The sequence below is a fragment of the Pezoporus flaviventris genome, unplaced genomic scaffold (assembly GCF_033815535.1).
Source record: "Pezoporus flaviventris isolate CSIRO_AGI_PZ_B2104156 unplaced genomic scaffold, CSIRO_AGI_Pfla_v1 ptg000079l, whole genome shotgun sequence".
Taxonomy (NCBI): Eukaryota; Metazoa; Chordata; class Aves; order Psittaciformes; family Psittacidae; genus Pezoporus; species Pezoporus flaviventris.
Genome location: NW_026892627.1, coordinates 373,263 through 394,422, shown reverse-complemented (window position 1 = coordinate 394,422; position 21,160 = coordinate 373,263). Strand labels below are relative to the sequence as shown.

The 21,160-nt window shown below is 42.3% G+C and overlaps 1 protein-coding gene across 1 annotated transcript in view; it reads right to left on the bottom strand.

The window, feature by feature from the left end:
- The window catches only part of MAP4 (microtubule associated protein 4), a 39,376-nt gene that overhangs the window by 3,712 nt on the left and 14,504 nt on the right, over window positions 1-21,160 (bottom strand). Inside the window, exons 2-10 of the mRNA XM_061474444.1 lie at window positions 19,186-19,286; window positions 18,063-18,275; window positions 16,447-16,624; window positions 12,694-12,753; window positions 12,225-12,544; window positions 9,821-9,949; window positions 7,979-8,071; window positions 2,652-2,733; window positions 988-1,100 (exon numbers count right to left, since the gene is read on the bottom strand). Of these exons, the coding sequence (XP_061330428.1) occupies window positions 988-1,100; window positions 2,652-2,733; window positions 7,979-8,071; window positions 9,821-9,949; window positions 12,225-12,544; window positions 12,694-12,753; window positions 16,447-16,624; window positions 18,063-18,275; window positions 19,186-19,286 (1,289 nt within the window). The remainder of the gene's footprint in view (window positions 1-987; window positions 1,101-2,651; window positions 2,734-7,978; window positions 8,072-9,820; window positions 9,950-12,224; window positions 12,545-12,693; window positions 12,754-16,446; window positions 16,625-18,062; window positions 18,276-19,185; window positions 19,287-21,160) is intronic.

Here is a 21,160-nt window from a genome sequence, read left to right as displayed (position 1 = left end):
GGAGATGATTAAATGCGTCCTAAATAGACTTGTGAATTCTGCTGCATGAGCTGCTCTTTAGGACAGCAATTATTTCTTTCAAATTCACACAGCATTTAACACAATAGCTCAAGATGGCTGAACTCTGAACCCTTCCACAACACAAATGTGCTCAAACGAAACAATGCTGGGGCAACGGAGGGAACTCAGTGCTTAGGAGGGTATCCTTCTCCTCCCTCTGCCTCTCCTGCTGGGAGCAAACACTAATTCAAATTTTAACAGTTCTGGTGCTGTTCACCGGATTGTTTTCTCCACTTCCAGAGCTGCCAGCCAATTCAGAAGCAGCAGTGCTTCATATAAACCCCCCAGGTGTTAGTGACTACCTAAAGAGAATCCCCAGCATTGCTCTGAACATCATGTGGTGTGACAGGTCAAGCCCACACATCCATCAGTTGGTCAGCCAAGCAGGGTAATTTCCCTCCCCTAAGCACAGATGTTGCATTGCTGTAATGAGACCTGCAATTTGTGCCGCCAAGGCTAGGGGCAGTTGATGTTCTCATGGGGAGAAGCACTGAATCACAGCAATGAAAGCACAACAATACTTTCTTATCCTTGCACAAAAGGTCTTCAGGCTGAAAAGTGCCCCTGAGATCTGCAAGGTGCTGTCTTCCCAGCTTTACTAGGGGTAAAAAAACAGGGAAAGGGTCACAAGCAGCTTATCTGCTGGGCTTACAGTTTACAGAGTGATCCCTGCTTTAGGATTCTTAGGAGAAGGATGCAGATGGGCAGTAGAAGCTCTCTGAGTAACACCTTGCAGGAAGCCCACTCGGGTAAGCCACTGAGGTAGTTCATAGCTCCTTTTCAGCTCATACTTACTCCTCGGGTTCACAACAGAGGCCACAGAAATAAGTGGATGGTTCTAAAAGGCTGGGGGTAGAGAAGCTACAGGACAAGAACCACCACCAAATTTAAATCCTACCCTGACATGTGAGAGCTCACTGCACCCACCTTCACAGTTCCTCCTGCTGGCAAGTGTCCCACATTGTCCAAAGAACCCACTTTGGCTTGCGCCTTCTCCTTGAAGTTCAGCTTCTGGTTCTCAATTTTGACATCTCCTCCCCCTAGAACAAGATTGTGTAGGAGTGAGTTTATTAATGCCTCCAGAAAGTCCCGCTGAGATCCATCCCCTTCCCAGCCCCCCACCAAGGAACGACTGGGTGGTTCCTTGTACTTTGGAGAGCCCTGAAGTTGCGCTCAGGTAAGGAACACCGCATATCCAGACGGACAGGCTGGGAGATAGCATCAGGTCAACTGTCTCACTAGATCTGACTGCCCCAGCAGGGGTGTGAAATGCCACTTCCACTGGATCCCACACTGGTGGGATTCCAACAACTAATACCTGCTGCCCACTCCTATCTGCGTCCCTTGCCAAAGTCCCTTCCAGCCCAAACCAGTCTGTGATTCTGTGGATGGACACTTCAGGTTCATCAGAACATGAAGGTCAGGAAAACACCTGTAGATTTCCATCAAGATTTTTCTAGATTTAGAATACTGCAGTTCCCATGAACAACTCAGACTGTAAGAGCAGTCCATATTGCAGCAGGTTTCTCAAAAAACACTCGGTATTGCTAAGCACAAATTTGCTTCCCAGTAACATCACCAAATACTCAGTCTTCAGCACTCTGGAAGCTTGGCATGGCCAACCATAGAAGCCAACTGATTCAGTCTAACAAAATCAGTTAAAACATCTGACAGCAGATGGATGGATTAGTCTGCTTTAATCAGCCTTGGACAAGAGCAGTTACTATTGTGCAGAGCCTGTTATTACAGAGCCTTGAATAAACAGAGGTCACGTTTGTGGCACCACGTTCTCAAAGCCTTAGCACGTTTGGAGGCAGTGAACCGTGGGGCTCAATGTGTAAGGCTGAACTGCTTTCAACCTAACAGGCTGGCAGAAGGAGCGCAGGAAACTCCTAGGAGCAGACAAGCACAAGCTTGTAGCATTTGCTTCCAGCGTTGGTCAGTGCACTTTGTCCCTCATGCATGGACGTTTGACTGCCAGGAGTTCTCCTGTGCAGGTAACTGTCCTCAGATACAGACAAATGAGCAAAAATCAGTGAACTGACCATACTTTAGGATGCTACAAAGGTACAGTTCCAACAATCTGCCTATACGCACAGTACCTTGAACCTGAGACTTGCCTGTGCTCCAGCTGAGTGGTGGGCTGGTCATTGTGGGGTTAGGAAACGTGAGATTCACAGGAATTCACACAGAGTAATTGCTGTGTTCCCAGCGGGGAAGAAATAATTCCTGCACATTCATCCCATAATACATCATGAAAGAGCCCAAAGTGTTTTATGTAAGACAGGAGCTGCTACGGAACTGAAGGCTAAAAAGACCCTAGTATCTGCTCTGAAGAACTGGAGGGGAGTTACTTTATCCTTCCATAGCAAACCTATGTTCAGAGAGCCCCAAAGCCCTCTGTAAACAGATGAAGGTTTGGGCATTCTCCATTGATGAAACCACTAGGAATTACTAAAGCAGCTAGCCACCTAGAAATACTCCCTGAGAGCAACAACCCCCTTCAATTATTTCAGTCAGAGTCCAGGACTATATTTAAGTGACATGTAATAGCTACAGACAAATAGTGAAGAAATGGTATTTTTTTTTACCTGGTTTATGCTTGATATTTGCTTTAGAGCCACACTTTGAGGACACTTTGGAAAGGTCAACTTTCTTGTTCTGGATCTGCACCTACAGAGAAAACAAAAAGAAACAACTCAACACAGAGAAGCATTTCCCAGGAATCGGGAAGCCAAAGGGCCATCTCAAACACCAGGTCACGCTTAGTGAACCTTTTCTACTGCATTATTGACTTCTCAGCCCCTGTGCCAAACACTACAGTCAGCTTTAGCATTATTTAAAGGCCTGCACCAGCCAGAAGTGCTTAATGTGAGCTAACAGAAATTAAGACCAGATAAAACTCACAGATAGACAGTAACTAGAAATGGCAGCCCTGAGTTCATGGCACATTCATGGAACATAAAAGCACTTGGGCCAAAAAAGCCGATCTCATTGCCATGTCCCCCAGACTGTTTCTTCCCAGCACTGGCTCTGCTCCTGAAGACACAGACCATTGCCAGGGTCCAGTCACCAGGATGGATGTCATCTTCCAGTTCACTCAGCCATGCTCTTCCTGTAGGGCCAGAGACATGCCACCAATTCCAACTTTTACTCCCCATCACCTTTAACATGCAGAAGACCCATGTCCCATTGTCAGGCTGCTCACAGCCTCCTCACAGCGGTCTTTCCTCCTTGATGAGAACAGGACCCAGGAAGGAGCATCATGCCCAGATGGAACGAGCCACTCAAAGAAACTCTCAAAGACAGAACACCAGAAGCAGGGAAAGCTATTCCCAGTATTATTACCTTTAACCTCATTCTACCAGTGACTCGATACTGGCATGCAAAGCCTTCAATTAGCAAAAAACAAACAATGTACAGTGATACAGAAATCATGAGTCTCATGAAATCGTGAGACACGACTCAGTAAATGACCTTCTGCTAAGTCAATGAGCCAAATATTCTACTGTGGTGTTTGTGGACATCAGTTTGAACTTGGGGAGGAGAGGTGTCTTCTCTGAGGCAAGACAAAGGTGGAGTCAAAATGTCACAGATTTGATGTCTTTTTTGCCCCCCCAAAAAATCCATCTCTGACACCTGGACCACATGTGTTGTACAGAGCCACATTTCTGACACCTTTAACATTCCTCCTGCAGCTCCAGGTGGATGAAAAACTCCTCTATTCCACAGTGAACTTCTTGCTGACTACCTGGAGAGCTTTCATTTCATACAAACATAGGATAATTACACCTGAAGGAACTTCCAGTCATCTGTTCTACCTTGCTGACCTTGTAACTTCCATGGGAAAGAGCTGGAGGGGTTTGGTAGTAATGTTAAGAGGTTCACCTCTCCCAGTGATGCCAGCAACCACCAGCTGGCACCTCTGTGCATAGAAAGTTCTGCTACAGATCATCTTGCAGAGAAAATGAAAACCTTTCTTTCTGAATGTGACAAGAATTCATTCACTTACCCGCTACTCTAAAAGCTCATTGAGAATTACCATGATAATTTGCAATACATCTTTCACAGGAAGCATGAATCCTCTGAGTACTTATGAAGATGGATGAGTCAAACCCCTGATGTCTTGTTTGCTCAGAATCAGTAGAACAGCACAGTTCAGCCTCCTGCTGTTCCATGTTCGTGTACCCTGACTCAGTGACACCAAACACTCCAAAAGGTGAGATCACAGCTACAAAATCTGATTTTCTTGGGGCTGCTAGTAAAGTGACTACAGCTTTTATAATAAGTATTTGTTTACTTAGAACTGGAATAAAACTAAATTTATTTCACAGAATGCATTTTAATACAACGTTTGCTATCAGCTAGGGCAGACATACCCACTTTTGACTCCTCAGGATTTCACCTGGAGATCCAAACAATTATACCTAAATGCAAGTGTATTTCTTGTAAGACTGCTAACATTAGTTGTTTTGGGTTTAAAAGCTTGGGCTTGCATTTGTAGAGCCAAATATTCAGACTCTGGTGCCAGAAATAAACTTTAGGTCTGAAAGCTTGATACAGAGGCTCAGATGGGAAGCGTGATCCTCATCTCCCTCTAGATTTTCTGTCTCTGACCATTTCCCAACCCATCTAAGCAGGTCAAGCAAAAGGGCAGAGAAACATATGTACGTTCCAAATCACCTTTTTATATCTTCAACAACATATATGTTACCTGTGCTTTGTAAAATCTACCTCTTTACATTTGCTTTCTTTAAAAAGAGAGGGGGAAAATACTAAAACAAAAAGCTTTTACCCAGGAAACCTAACAATATGTCAAGATATTTCTGGGAAATATTAATGTGAGTAGGAACAGTATCTACTGCTTTTGAACAAGTCCTGTTGGGTATCTTGAAGGGGAGAAGAAATTACCTCTGTGGATATTAGGCAAAATGGGTACCCAAACAGAGTGTACCACCTAGGAAACCATTTCACTGTGGTAGGATGTCCATCGCTACTATCAGAACGACCCTGAAGCTGAATCATAATTTGCTACTAACCACAGCTCTTGTCCACAGGACTCCTAAAATCTTTAACTGAAGCCACAGACTAGAACAATGGATTTTTCCAGATATCCCCATCAGCAGTGTATTTCAGGAATTAAACACTGCGAAGTATTCCATCAGAAGTGATCCCTGTAATTATCTGAACACGAAAACATCTTGAAAGAAGACACTAATGTTATGGTGCCCCAAAGGGAGCAAGCAGATAAAAAAATGAAGAAAGTGCTTTTATAGGAAGCCAGACTGGTCACTGTGTCTTGTCTCCTCACACTGGTGCTGCCTGTTCTGGGCTTGGGGGCATTGGAAGACTGAGAAATTCTGAAGCCGTTTTGGGGGCATTTGGAACTAAGAAATAATAAGCACTTTATTCCCAAAGCAAAAAGCTTATGTAGTTGAGCAAAGAGAAAAACTACAGTGATAAAAGGAGGGTGTGGAAGAAGAGAAAATGAAAGCAGGCACACTTGTCCCCTAGAGTTGGGAATGTCCCTGGGGCAGGACAGTAAAGAGGAAAGGATGGGTTTGGTGATTCACTGGAAGGAAGAATAGTTCACATGTGTAGTTCATCAAGCAAGAAAACATCCCCACATTGAAATCACATCTTTGTTGTGAAAAAAAAAAAAAAAAAAGAAAAATATGCTTGACTTGTTGTCCACTAAAAGGCTATAAAAGGTAAGAGTGGCAAAATTAAAGCTGCTTGTAAAATACAGCTCCTTTGACTGCATGAGCAGTGAGGTTACAACAGCTGTTAACAGCAGAGCCAAAAGGACTTCTGCCACAAACCACATATTATGTACAAACAGTCTGTGTTCCAAACCTGGGTGACAAACCCAGATGGAATCTGCAGTAGGAACAGAAAGATACATAGCTAAAAAAATATTATGAGGGCACCTGATTGATGTGATGGTCTCACCATCAGTTTATCTTTCTATGGCACAGAGAATTCTCCTGCATGAGCATTTCTATGGGAAGGTCTATACACACGTGTATACATTCCTGTAAGTGTTGGCTAAGTCACGGAAACACCAAATAAGATGGCAAATCCCACCACTGTAAGAATCCACAAACTGGAAGGAAAGGAGGGTATCAGGGATACATGCTCAGCAACTCTCAATGGGAAGTTAAGATTAGTTAAATGAACACTTCATGTGTGACTTCAACATCTGTCTTTTACCACCTTGGAAACCAGCCTGCAGGGAATGAGTTTGGCAAGAACCCAGAGCTGGTTGCCTCTTGCAAAGATTTATGGAAGATTTGGTCATGTAAACGTTCAGCCAGCTAGACAAATACACAAATATTTCATAAGGCAAGTGGCAGTTTGCAGCACAGGCAGGTTCTACCTAGCTTTTGTATCCGTTGAACCAGACATCAAACAGAACACACTAAGTCAAAACAGCGTCTGGCCCCAGAAATTGAGTATTTGCAGGCAGTTTCATTGATGCTGGCTCTCAGTCACTGGGCACACAGAAAGCCACACCGGTAATAGAGTTCAGTTTTGGTCCCCGCTATACAACAAAGATACAGACAGACTGGAGAGGGTCCAGAGAAGAGCCACAAAGATCCAAGGACTAGAAAACTATGCGAGCAAAGGCTGAGAGAACTGGGCTTGTTCAGCCTACAGAAAAAGCAGGTAAGGGGAGACCCTATCACCATGTCCCAGTATTTAAAGGGTAGATACAAAGATAACAGAGACTCACTCCCTTTTTACAAGGAGTTTCACAGAAAAGAGGAGCGATGGGCACAAGTTACTCGCAGGGAGATTCGTACCAGACACTAGAGGAAAATGCTTCACAATGAGAACAATCAGCTGGAATAATCTGCCCAGGGAAGTGGTGGATTCCTCAGTGTTGGATACTGTTAAGATTTGGCTGGACAGGGTGTTGGGCCATTCAGTCTGGATCATGCTTTGCCGAGAAAGATTCCACCAGATGATCTTTTGAGGTCCTTCCGACCTGTATTTTCATGATTCTATGAGATGCAATAGCTGAACCTGACTCCACAGGAACTTGGCATTTTTAAACATCAATGGAAGAAGCTTTCTTGGGCTTAAGTACTTCACTGTCTTTTTGAAACCATCCAATCTTTGTACTTCTGCAGACTACCCCCAGTACAAACAGCCTAGCATAGATTTGTTAAGGTAGTACAGATTTGCTCACAAGGAAACAAGCCTGCCAAACTATGTCATCTTTTCAAAAGCTATAGTGTATCTACGTATTTAACCGGGTTGGTTTTTCTAGACACTGTCAAAATATAATACCCGTAACCAAGTACAGAGACATTACACCATTGGCCTTCTATTTTAAAAAGCACAACCCTGCTGCCAGAGATACAGTAGCCTTTAGATTTAGAAGTTAACTGCAGCTCAAAAATTAAACCCCTGAGTCTTCTCCTCCTTTTTTCCCCAAAGTGTCCCTTCTTGTAAAACACGAAGTGAAATCAATCTGACTCAGGCCCTATTAGCCAGTGAAGAGTAACAGGCACTTCTAGGCCACAGTGGATTTCATCTGAAAAACCAGACATCTGAAACAGGTCAGAGGACTGATGAGGTGCCTCCATTGACTGCAGAGGGAACCCACAGCAAGCTAACTCCTGGGGTCAATGGTGTGCACGTCCTACATTTGGTGATGAATAAATAACACATAAAACACGAGATACAGGTCAGGTGTATGCGTAGCACAAAGAAACAAAACACACACATTCACCCTAGCATCCCATCGGGAAAAAATAAAGAATTCTCCAGCCTACATTAATTCCAGAAGCCCTGAAACTCTGCTACACCTTTCTGACTGAAACAAGAGCGTTCTTAAGACTGACATAAAAAAACATAGTACAAGAGAAGGAGTTAGTAGAAAGACAACTTGCCCAGAGCCCATACTTACATTCCCACCTCCAGGGACATGCTTAATATTGTCCTTGGAACCACACTTGGACTGAACATGGCTGTAGTTCGCTTTTTTGGAGACTATCTGGACCTGGAATGTTACAGAATGGAAAACAACACAAGGGAAGAGGACTGGTTAGAGTTGTCATATGGCAGGCTGGAGTGGATGCTCTAACATGGTGGATAAACAAAGAGTTGTGTTAAACTCAATCCAACTTTAGTATTAGGTGTGAAAGCAACTGAGAAGGAGAGTGAGGAAAAACAAGTGAACGAAACAAGAGGCTGCACAGACAGTGTTAGTGCGAGAGCTTAAGCGCTTCTGTGAAGACCGCTTCTTCATATGATCTGTGGGTTAGCATCTCCAGGTAGGAGCCTGCCTGCCAGAAGGGCTGGGGCTGTCTCTGTCCCCTGCAAAGCTTCTCAGGAGCGCTCTGGTGAGACCTTTCTCAGAGGAGGGGAAGCCAGCTCAGCTACCTCCTTCCTCTATGGCTCCACCTCCAACAACACTATGAACTGCTCTGAGCCTGCACCTTCACTTGCCTGGACTGGCTCCAGTCTTGGGTAATGTCTTTCAAACCCCCTGGGCGGCAGATGAGGAACTACTCTTCTGATGAAAGTTGTCAAACCTTCACTTAAATTTTATCAGATGAATCTTACGTTAATTGCTTCTCCTTTAAATCAAAATTATTCTGTTTCAAAGTACAAAAGGAGTATACTAAGTGAGCTTTTACCCACAAAGGTAGCAACTGAGTTAGAGTAAGAGGCCCATGTTTACAAAGGTTAGTTACAACACATGTTTAGTCTGGGCGTTATTTAACACAGCACAGAACGTGGTAGAAGCTGTATCCTACTTTTAAAAAGAGGTGATAAATTTGAAGCACAAAAGGAATCACCAGAACATTCTCACTTCAGCAGGTTTCAAAAAGCTCCTTAGCCAGTTCAGAAACACTGGATTCAGTGCAACAGCAGCTCTGAAAATGTACTCATGCAGTGGAAGTAGACAGTGGTTTCCTGACTTCTCTAGAGGTACAAGTTCCATCCATTCATCAACAGGCTCTGCCTGATAATATCTGAATTAAACGAGCACTGCAGGCACTCCCTCCTCATTCCTCATTCTCTCATGCTGAAATACCATGTCACACCAGCTTCAGAGTAACCCATCAGATGGTGGCCACCTAATGCATGGAGTTAAGGAGTCTTGATACAACTGGTTTGGAAATATTGCAGGAAAAATACTAAGCCTTTGTTAGTCTGCAATCGTAGAACAGGCACTGTTGAACTAAAGCTCGCTCTTCCTAGTTATAAACTAGTGCTGTGTATGAAGAACTGGTCAGAAAGGAAAGCTCTGACTCAAAATTCTTCCCTGTGAGGGTGGTGAGGCTCTGGCACAGGTTGCCCAGAGAAGCTGCAGCTGCCCCATCCCTGACAGTGTTCAGGGCCAGGCTGGATGGGGCTTGGAGCAACCTGGTCTGGTGGAAGGTGTCCCTGCCCATGGTAAGGGGTTGGAACTGGATGGGCTTTAAGGTCCCTTCCAACCCAAACCATTCTGATTCTATGATTCTACAAAAGTTAAGCCTATCTGTCTAAAAGTGAGAATGGAGGACACTGCTCTGAAAACATTTACACACAGCAGGCATGGAAAAGATACCTCTGACAGTGATCTCTGAATGTGTTTAACTGAGAACATTGTAGAGTTTACAAGAAAAAACTGGAAGAGTGTCTGTGCAAGGAACAGTGACACTGACAGAAGAAAGCAGAAGAGTTGAAGAGAAGGGAAAGTGACTCAAAATGGAAATGTTGTCCTTCATCTTCCACAGAGAAAAGTCTGAAATAAACTCACTTTCCCATTGGGCTGTTTTGGGGCACCCTCTTTTGATACGGTTGTTTTAGTAGTAGCCATTTTAGAGACCACATTGGGTTCAGACTTTCGTGCAGCAGCGGCTGATTCTGGCCTTTTCTCTATTTTCCCCTAGATGGAGACAAATGGATGATTTCAACCAGCAAAAGCAAAACTGTGGGCAGGAGAGTACAGGAACACAAGCTATCCAGATAAACTCAGTGGAGCAGATGACCCAGGAGAACTTCTCACATGCTGTAATTCTCAGGCAAAGTATAATCCTGTGCCCAGGAGCAATAAAACTAAGGGGGTGGAAGGGAGGCAACATCACTCAGACACAGATTGAAACAGGCACCAGGGGTCACAAAGCAATAATTAAGCTCTCCATTTCTCAAAAAGCTTGTCGATGCCCTTCCTTGGCATCTCATTTCCCCAATAGTCACACTGGCAAGTCTTCAAGTGACCCCAGTCCATTATATTCTGCCAAAAAATTACAACAAATCCTTTAGTAACCCAACAGCAGCGCAGGACAACTCCTTCACAGGGAGGATGTTGTACAGATCTGAGAGGCAAACACACACCACTGGCTGATGTTCTTTGCCTTTGAGGTCTGAGAGCTCAGCTGGATACAGATACACTGTGCTTTCTTTTCTGATTTCACACCCCCACACTGATTTGACTCGGGCATTGAGATCAATTTCTGATACAGTTTTTAACTAATCAAATGCCAGTGGACCTACTAATCCAGCTAAGCAGAAAACTGAATGAAAACATCCAGGGTTTAGAAAAATTCAGCAACTACCTGAGAACATCCATTCTTCTACTCATCTAGATCCATATAAGTGCAGCAGAACCTGCATTTCTTGGGGGGTGGGGGGGTGGGGTTTGTGTCAGTATAAATTCTGTATTTCACTAGCCTACCAGCAAAAGAACAGGAAACAAAAAAACCCTAGCACTTCTATGACATTTTCAGCTTCTAAAACCATCTCTGCATAAATAGGACTACAAAAAGTACCATTTTCTTAAAAGTACAATTGTTGGGATTTAACAATTCCATTAAAACACTTAGAAAATAAAGTGTAGTACAATTAAATGTAAAAATAAATTCCCTTGAGCTGCCACAATAACCCTGTAAGCTAAGAAGCTCTGCAATCCTCAGAGCCACTGGCACAATTTGAAATAACAGAACAATCTTCTCTATTCTTTTTGAGCAGATGGCAGTAGGCTTTCTTAACTTCTGTTTGCTTTCAAGCTACACTATACAGTACAAGAAAGGGTCTCCCTCCTGCTTTTCAGCAGACTTTTTTGTCATTTATAGAAACTCCATTTTGAAGAGTGGAAGTTTCTGTCCTCTAAATGCCTAGGCTCTGAGGACTGTACTATGATACTCTTTAACTCCAAAGAATAAATCCATGCTATATTGATGCTGTCTGTGACATATACCACCACAGCCCAAGGATGCCCTTGACTTTAATGTGCCTGAGAGGAGATTAAGGCTCCCAGCATGAGCCATACTCTCTTGGCATGAGACTGAAGTTATTCATTATCACAGACCTGCAGCAGAGATAAGTGGGCAAATCTGTTCCACTCCGTGGAAATTAAAGCCCTCTGACTACGGGCAAGCTGCTAACATATTTGGTCAGGCAAAAATGAGTGTATCTGTTATACAATATCCAATAAAGGTTTTATGATTATGCGTATCCACAAAATAATTTAAACCCTCAGAAGAGAGATACTGGTATATCCCTAAACCTTTACCATTTACATGGTAGATATTCACAGTGAAAGTGTAATGTAAGACCCTTACTGACTGAGAGCCTCAAGTACAATGTGCATGCTTCTCCCTATAGATCATTCAACACCACCCTCTTCTTTTCCTGCAGCCACCAGAGGTTATCCAAAAAGCCACATAGAGAGACCCATTCATTTCAGCTTTAGGCCTGACAAATTGAACAGCTCCCCTGCTCTTAGACCTGGAAAAGGTGCTGTGGAACTTGCTCCTGAATCCAGATTTCCTGCATTAATCCACCTTGTGTACCATTCAGCAGATTCAAATCCTCTGTTCAGGCAAGGTTTTGGAATATAGACAAGATTTTGAGCTATCAATACCAACTAGTTCCTATGTCAGGAAGTACAACAGAAAAACAGAACCACAGAATTCTGAATTCCTGTACGTATGCCAATAAACACCATGAAGGCTCTTAATTAAAGCAGATTCCTTCTGTACGCTACTATCACTGCTTTGTTAATGCCTTGTGCATAAACCAAGAACCCAAAGAGGAGCTCTGCAGAGCATAAATGAGAAAAGCAGTGAGGACACAGCCACCAAAATTAGCAAAGAGCACCCCTAATGCTTAAGAGCTACTGTTCCAACGCACATGTTGTTACCAAGTTTGAAGAAACTCACCTTTCCTCCACCAGGCTGATGCTTAATGTTATCTGTTGATCCAATTTTGGAACGTACATTTTTCAGATCTGGAGCAGAAGCACTGCTGGTCGGGCGAGGTGGCTTGGAAACGCTGCTGGGTTTAGCTGGAACCTTAGCAGTTGTTTTTTTAGCATCTGCTGTTGTGGTAGAGGGTGTGGTGGGTTTGGTTGCAGCAGGCTTGGGTTTGGGACGACTGGTGGCTACTCCAGGTAAAGTAGGTGCACTGACGGAGGTGGTAGAAGTGGTGGTGCTGCTTTTTACTGCATTTCCAGTAGCACTCTTAGGGCGGCTCAAGTCTGCTGCAATGATCACAGCCATAGTTGGAGGGAAAGGGGAAAAAGATAGGTCAGAGGCCGTTTATACAAACTTCCTCAGAGTCCTAAAGATAGGACCAACACAGCCCCTAACAGGAGGATTTGATTTAGATGGGAACTGAATAGTTAGTTACCTGATGGTGACTTTGCAGTGGTCTTCTTGGCATCTGCAGGCTTTGCCTCAGTCTTGATGGCTGCCCAACACAAAACATACTTGTCAGTATTTCAAAGTGGAAGCCATTCTGCACAGATGAGACGCCTGGGGTCACACAGCTTCCCCTGAGGTTAGGGTCTCTCTGCAGCTCCTCACAGACCAATGGTCCTCTCTACTCACAGGCCCCATTTCAAACATAATGCTTGGAAGAAAGAATTAACTGCTTTCTTCAAACACCTGGCTGAGGTCCTCCTTGTAACAGCAAATCCCACTCATGCTTTCCAGTAAAAAAGATCTATTTATCTAAAGAGTCATCACTCAGTGATGCCACACACCTGGGGTATGGCTTGCGCTTCACAGAATCCTAGGATCCCTGGTTGGAAGGGACCTCAAGGATGATCTAGTCCAACCTTTCTTGACAAAACATGACCCAAGACTAGATGGCCCAACATCCTGCCCAGCCAAACAATAAAAGGGGATTTTTTAAATAATAATGTCTTTAAAATATTTTTTTCAGAATAACTTACTGAATCAGACAGCAGTAAGACTATTTTAATCTCACTGCACTTCAATTTCTTTAAAAAAAACAACCAAACAAGAAAAAAACCAAACAAACAACAAACCAACCCCCAAAACACAGCTCCTTTCTTTACCAAATAGCAAAAGCAGAACCCCAGTTGTCCTTCTATAACCTTGGTCCCATTGCTAGATCGGTTCTAACCCATGCCAATTTTTCTTGCACAGAAGTTACTGCACATATTTTGGTCCCTATTATAATTGTATAAGACCAAAAATCAATCACTAAACTGAATTACGCCTTTGGGCAAACTGCAATGATCATGACCTGATTACATTTCACATAGGTAGAGGACAGTGCAAACCAGAAACACATCTGTATTTCTCAGAGCAGAAGAAAACTATACACAGAATTGATCAAGACAAAAAACACACACTGAAAAATGTAACTAGAACCTTATTTTAAGGAGTTCTTTGATAATTAAGTTGTAGCTTTTTACTATTAGTAATGAGCAACTCTGGCTAAAATCTGTTTCACTTCAGTAGCCAAAGAAACGCAACGTTAAAAGCAAACAATAAATGGAAAAATCTGAGTTACAAATTATGAAACCCCCTGTCTTCTAATACTTAATTTTCATTAACAGTCTTAGATTTTTAGATAAATCCAAGTAGCTGTCAGGGTACTTTACGGAATACCAATATAGAATAGAGCAAGCGAAAGAGGCAGATACCTACAGGCCAAGTTAGCATGGATCACTCCATTCTGACTTTGCTAAAAGCATTCAATTAAACACCACAGATAAGATACTAGCTAATGAGATGAAACACATTTGGATAATTTAATAAGGCCTGGAGGATAGATATATAATTAATACCAAACACTTCAAAAAAGGTCCTGTCAAACCAACCTAATCTCATTCCTTGAGACCACAGTTTTAATTGGGAAAACTGTATGGCCGGAACAGACTTTGTTTTATGTAAAGGCAAGAGGACTAATACGTTACTTTAATATAGAGATGTCATTGCTACTCGTGTCAGTGGGGAGCCAAATACTGGAACATTTTTGTCTGTGTTATTAGCATGTGAGGTTGAAAACCTGGAGAATGATAAAGCTACTGGGAAAATGGTTAAAGACTGATCTTCTGATCTGAAAGACAGAGAGTTCGTCCTGTATAAACATAAAAGTAATTTTCACAAGGAGAGAAGGAAACTAAAAAGAAATATTTTAATTAAACAATAATAATAAAAAAAAAAAATCAAGCCTTACATAGTCCATGACACTCATTCATTAGAGAATGACTGACATATAATACCTAAAAAAGTGAAACCATATTATTTCAAAACAAATCACTATACACGTATTTTTGAATAGTGAGAATGACTAAACATTTGAGCACACCATGACAAAGCGAGTATCTTTTGACACATGAAAAGCAAGAGCAGATGGCCTTCTGAGATCCCATCTTTAGCCAGAAACATAAAATCTGGCTTAATGCAGTGTCACGAGAAACTGTGCTCTGAAGAGATCCAGGTCTCCACCACTTCCATCTATGCATCTAGCTGAAGCTGCGTATGTTCCACCTAAACTGAACTGTGTTTGGCTCATTGCGATTCCCCTTTAGACACCCCAACACTTCACCCTCTGTCACACCACTGCTTTCTCCTCATCCAAAATAAGGCTCCCTTCTTTTACCATTCATGACTCCTCTGTGTTTCCAGATTCAGACAAAGCAGCTTTAGCTCCTGACAGAGTTTCTCCAGCTGACCTCATCTCTCCCTCGCCCACCCAGTTCTCACTGTACTTTGGCAACATCCCACCACCCTTGCTGGTGCAGAAGCCTCTTCATCTGTACATCTTGCCGCTTGGAACACCCTTCCTGCCTCTCTGCATCATTGACTCCATCTCTTTTCAAATGTCATCAGAAAATGTGTCTTTGTTTGCGCCTCAATTTTGGAAGGAAAATTAACCAAACTCATTAAAACATATTAAGCATTCTGGGCTACAGTTTGCCTAAAAGACCACACAATGTATTTTACAAGGATGTCCCCAGGATCAGTGAAGATCCATGGCTTTTGGAAGGTGCAACACTTCCTCCAAACTCGATTAATTATATCTTCCCCTAGAGCACAACGTATGGAATGTACATCTAGCCTGATATATTCCAACATAGTTAAAAAGTTACTATTCTTTTGGGAAAGATGGATTATGAATTCATGCTTTGGGACTCATAGAACAAAACAGCAATACATATTACTAGTTTCACATGTTTATTGGCAAATTTTGCCAATGAGGTCTAGTCATTGGAAAAGACTTGAGATTATTTAACTATATTTTAATCTGACATTAAATCTCTCAAGCTCCAGTGAAAACTACATTTTCAAGATGCTAATATGCTGCTGACGTTTCACACTGACTGTGTTAAACTCATGGGAAGTTCTCTCTTTTGGGGTGGGACACAGTTTTCTGATAAAGCTGATGGTGATTTCAGCTCCAAATTCTTTGTGCACTAGTAAAAAGCCTTCACTTCTGTTTAAACTTATTTGTTCTTCAGATGCACTAGCTTGAGTACTTCAAGTTCTCTTCTGCAGATTTGCTTTCCCCAAGTTTTAAATTGGTTTTAGTGCCTATTCTAACTGTTACTATGGCAAAATTTAGAGGTAATAGCGTCCTTTTTCTTTAATCAATCCCATTCAGTAATTGTATTAACCCTGAATCATACAGAGCTGGTCCAAGTTGTCCTTGAAGATCACTCAGATTTGTTTTTGAAGAAGGAGGCCCTGAAGAGGCAAAAAATATCTGACCTATGGTCTCTGTGCCTTTGCACAGGATCTTGTCGTGTGTTGTATTAAAAGGATTGATGTTTCAGCTATCACTGAGTTTCAGGTCAACTCCTGACTGACAGGTAGGCCGGGCTACGCCTCTCAGAAGTACTGGTTAACAGGAGCTATGGCTTCTCAAAAATAGCTACATGTCAAGGTTGGTTTTTTTTTCCTTCTTTTTTCTCCTTTTGAACTGAAGATCACAAGCTTGTTTACCAGAGACTAATTTTAATAAACTGACAAGGCCATGGGATGACCCAAACACAGGAAAAAGCAGTCAGCACCCTGGAATATGTGAGAAAGACATCACAGAGTGAACTAATGGTGCTACTCAAACAGAAACCTGCAGCTGGTTAGAAAGAAAGATCCCTCGAAGAAAAACCAAGACAATACTTACATGTTGGCCTCTTCGGTGGAGAAGTAGCAGTATTTTTCATAGCAGCAGTTGCAGCAACTGGTGATGCTGCCGGTGTCTTAGGAGCAACAGGGCTGCTCCTAACAGTAGTTTTAGAAGTGGCAGCTGTCGGAGGCTTTGAAAGTGAGGTCCGCTTATCTGTGGTCTTCGCATCTGCAGCCTGAAAACAAACAGGCTACATTAAAGGCAGTATTTCACTGACAGTACCTTCAAAGTGTTTGCCAACAAAAAGCCTGAAATAAATTGAAATTGTTTAAATTCTTAAATGCATAAGCTAGATGCTGCTGGAACAGTATAATGCAGACTAAAAAATATAATTAAGGCATGCAGAAGTGACTATATTCAATGCAGGTCACAGAGCACAAACCCTGCTGAGTGTCAGAATTCCCGTAATTTCAGAATTAACGTCTGGAGGCCATTTACAGATGTGAACAAGGTTCTGTTTTCAGAACAAAATGGAAAAGATCAGTCCACTAGCAATACTTTTGAGAGAGATTTCTTTCGTTCATGAGTAGAAATGCTTCCTAAGCGAAGGAGGCATTCACTAAAACACTATGAGCTTACGAATTAAGTGTCTGTGGTTCATTCGTCAGTTGGAAAACTCTTTCATGTCTGTCCCTGGAAAGTCACCTGTTTGTAAACTGACTGATCTCTGGAGTATTAAAATACTGAGTTAATGTACAAAACCAAATGAGATGAGATTTTGACCTCATCAAAAAGGGATTCAAAATCCTGCAAAAACTTAAAATCAAAGACACTGGTTCACAGAAAAAAAAGGGCAGATTTATGCCTGTGCTGTCATACTCTTTTTGTTATTTTCATTTATTTAGTTTTAAAAGACACTCAAAAGCAGTTATTTAAGCTTTAATGTCTAGCAGAAATGCTAGAGCATGTAAACATCAACTGAAAGCTTCTGAAACATTTTCACATTCCCTTTCAATCTGAATTCTTTTTCTTTACAATATCACATGTTAATGTGGGGAATATTCAAGGGACATTTCCTGCTCTGAATATTACATATTAAAGAGTAAACTTCATTAGCTTTAAGATGAAACACTAAGAACTGTTCACAAATCTGCTCTTATTGGAGAATTACAAATCTCCAATATTTCCTAAGCACGTAAGTGTATTATCAGTTATCTTTATACAGTTTTTATAATGACCAGACATCATAAAGAGACAATAAGTGGGAAATACTGAAATGTTCAAACTGATTCCCCCCCTCCATAATACAGAAGCTCTCCATTCAGTTTTCCCATGCTCTTGTCTGGATTTAAGAGTTATCTTATCTTTGTAGTGTATCTGTATTTAAAAAACCCTCCTCTTAGTAATGGGTAGAAATCACAAAATCAGAGTAGACTGGGTTGGAAGGGACCTTAAAGCTCAATTAAATGCTTGGGACCCTATGCCATAAGTGGGTTAGTGGAAGCTGATACTAATAACAGTGAGGCTTTCATAACACTGTGAATCACATTCCTGATCTTATCCTCCAATGATCAGCACTCCAATTATGTTTTGAACTCTTTGGTAAGACAGCTGGTAATTTAACATGTAAATAAGTTCTCGGAGCTCCCACACAAAAGCAAGTAGTTTCTTACCTTTGGTTTAGTCTCTTTTGGAGCTAGGGTGGAGGGACGTGTAGTGCTGGTGGCTGGGCGTTTAGTAGTAGTGGCTGAAGTAGGACCTGCAGTAGGGCTTGTGGGTTTTTTGTTTAGGCCAGGTGTGGCAGAGGGTGGCCGCTTGGGGCTGGTAGCGGACAGGGGCCTGGCTTTCGTTGCTGCAGGCTTTGTAGATGACGTGGATATGGCAGGCTTTGTGTTTTATCAAAAAGCAAAATCCAGTATAAAGACAAACAAAAAATACAACAAAAAAATAGCGCATTGTAAACCAAAACACTGAGCTGCAAGAACATAAAAAAGAAATTTTAAATGAAATAACAACAAAAAAAAGTTTAGCTTTCTGTTTTCTGAGTGTAACAAAGACCAAATGAAGCAGCAGAAGAGGCTGCCTTCAGGGCCCAAGGAGGTTTTGCCATTCAGTTCAAAGCGAACAGGATTTATTTCAGCAACATCTAAAGCAACAGAAGGAATCACTGGTAAAGCTGGGATTAGTAATCGGTTGTTCTGGCATCTAGTCCTACGTGCAATACACAGGACACTGCTTTCCAATTACATGCACACAGGGATTGCAAGCTCTAAATCCTCATCTGATCAACTCTAGTGGTCAAACATCCGCTGCCTTTGAGGGGACCCAGAACCCTTTCCCCCTACCAGCGCTCTAAGAATCTGGAATTAGATTTTGCTGAATGCTGCAAGCAGGTATTACTCATGTTTCATAAACAGCCCTAAAATAAGAGAACATCAGATGCTGAGCAGCATCTCTGTATGCTAACTGTAATGCAAACAAATGTGTAGTAAACAACTAGGAGAGTACCAGTGTAGCAGAAGCATTGCCATACATGTTTACTACTTCTACACCACCAATACCAACCAAAGCATTAATTTAAACAACGCTTACCACACATTTACTAAATCCCCTCTCAGTCACATTTACTACAGGCTTAGTTGTTTGCAACTTCATAACTGGATGTCTTTGTTCCAGGAAAACAGGTCGCAAATGGCAGCTCAGAAAACAGAACTCGTGTTGCCACAGCTTAAGAAGCAGAAAAGCCAGCAAAAATAAAAGCCATGGAAACAAAGATGTTGAATGTGAAACACCTACCTTTGTCTTCTTCTCAGGGCTGGGAGGAAGCTCTTTGTTGGGAGGTGCTGTAATATCATTCCCTGTCACAGCTTCAACTGGTTTGGTCTCTTCTAATTTTGCTGGGGATAGGGAAAAGTAAAGGAAGGGAGACTTTGTAAGTTTGAGCCTTTTTCTTTCATTTACCATGGGTTTTTTTTTTAGTTTACTGTTATTCAAGACAGTAGCAGGAGGAGACAGACCTGAGACAGGTACAGGTTGGCTGTTTCTGGAAAATTTTCCCCAAGCCAGAATACCTACAGGAAGAAAGAGTTTCCCTGTAACAGGTTAGGTTCATCCACATACCATTAGCATCCAATTGCTCATATTCCAGCGAGAAAAGACAGCAGATGAAGGAAACCTCTGGTTTTATTAAAATAGCAAACTTTCCCAGCTTTCAAGTTATTAAAATAAATCATTGGAAAATTAATGGTGAAGTTCTGAACTCCTCCAGGTTTTACACTATGTCTTATTCTGATGTAGGGCACTGTTTTCAAGCTCTCCCTACTGTTATGGCTTTTTCTTCTTGTCCTTTCTTCTGTCCCTGTGTTGCAGCTCTCCATGAGCAGAGGGAATTACCCAGCAGCCAGAGGGAGTCTGACTGCTAACAGGAAAGGTCACACAGGAAAGGACCACAAATGTGGATCATACTGACCCTTGTTAGTGTAGAAACCATTGTGTTATGCTGCTGTATGCGGTGTTTCAGAGAGCAAAGCTTAGATTCAGGCACAAGATTTGTCAGGTTTTCACAGTGATTGTTCATTTTTGTCACTGGCACCAGAGGTTGTCATGCTGAACGGGGACAGGGAACACACAGACTGGACTGGGAGCAGCCCTGAGGAGAAGGACTTGGGGGTGCTGGTCCAGAAGAAGCTCCCCATAACCAGCAGTGTGCACTTGCAGCCCAGAAACCAATCATGTCCTGGGCTGCACCACCTGTGGCGTGACCAGCAGGCTGAGGGAGGGCATTCTCCCCTTCTACTCTGCTCTTATGAAACCTCCCTTGCAATCCCAACATAAGTACATGGAGCTGTTGGAGCGAGTCCAGAGGAGGCCATCAAGATGTGATTCTCTGAACAGTAGCACAGTAGCCACAAAGACTTCCTCAGCTCCTTTTACAAAAACATTGTCCAGTCGCAAGCAGGATAACTACTGCCTTCCAAACCAACCATACAACAAAACATCAATTCAGAAGCAGCTTCACCAAGTTTTCTCCTTAAACCTTATAAACCCTTCAGTAGAACTGCCACACTGCTTTGTGCCATGAGACAGGCAAGAGACAATTTCCCTATAAATAGCTTTTAAAACACTAATTCTCAGTGGTGTTGCTGTACAGCTGCACTGCTATGAGCTGCCTCCTGCAGCAAGTCCAGTAGCATCTGAATTTTATGACTGATATGGTGCAAATAACCCATCACAAATCTATCCCTTGTTGTCTTGGGATTAAAATAAAGCGTTATCTGTGTTGGGTGTTTCTTTGTATAACAACACAACAGATTATAATGCTGCGGCGCACAGTAAGGGCCCACGAGACAATAGTGTAACAATTCCAACAGTAAGAAGGTTGTTCTCCACGTCTTTTGAAAATTACTATTTGTATTCCACGTTTTCTTGCTCGTCAGCCTTGAAGGAGGCATCTCAGAGGACAGTTCAATTCTGGTACAAATGCCCAGTTGAAACAAGCAGAATAAAATAAAATCATGCCCTCTGCCTGCCCCAGCGATGCTCAACAGCAGGACAGTTTTCTTCTTGTTATTTCTTTTTCTGAATCCAGGACAAGCCTAGAATCCTTTTTACCCACTGCAATAACCTCTTCCTAGCGATTTAGCTTCCAAGTCATATTAAGTGTTTGGCAACATAGCATTTAGTGTGCATACAAAAAAAAAGACTGTCCAGACACCGGTTTTAGTGCAAAATTCTGAAGAATCAGTCATATTCACCTAGAAAGCCCATTTTT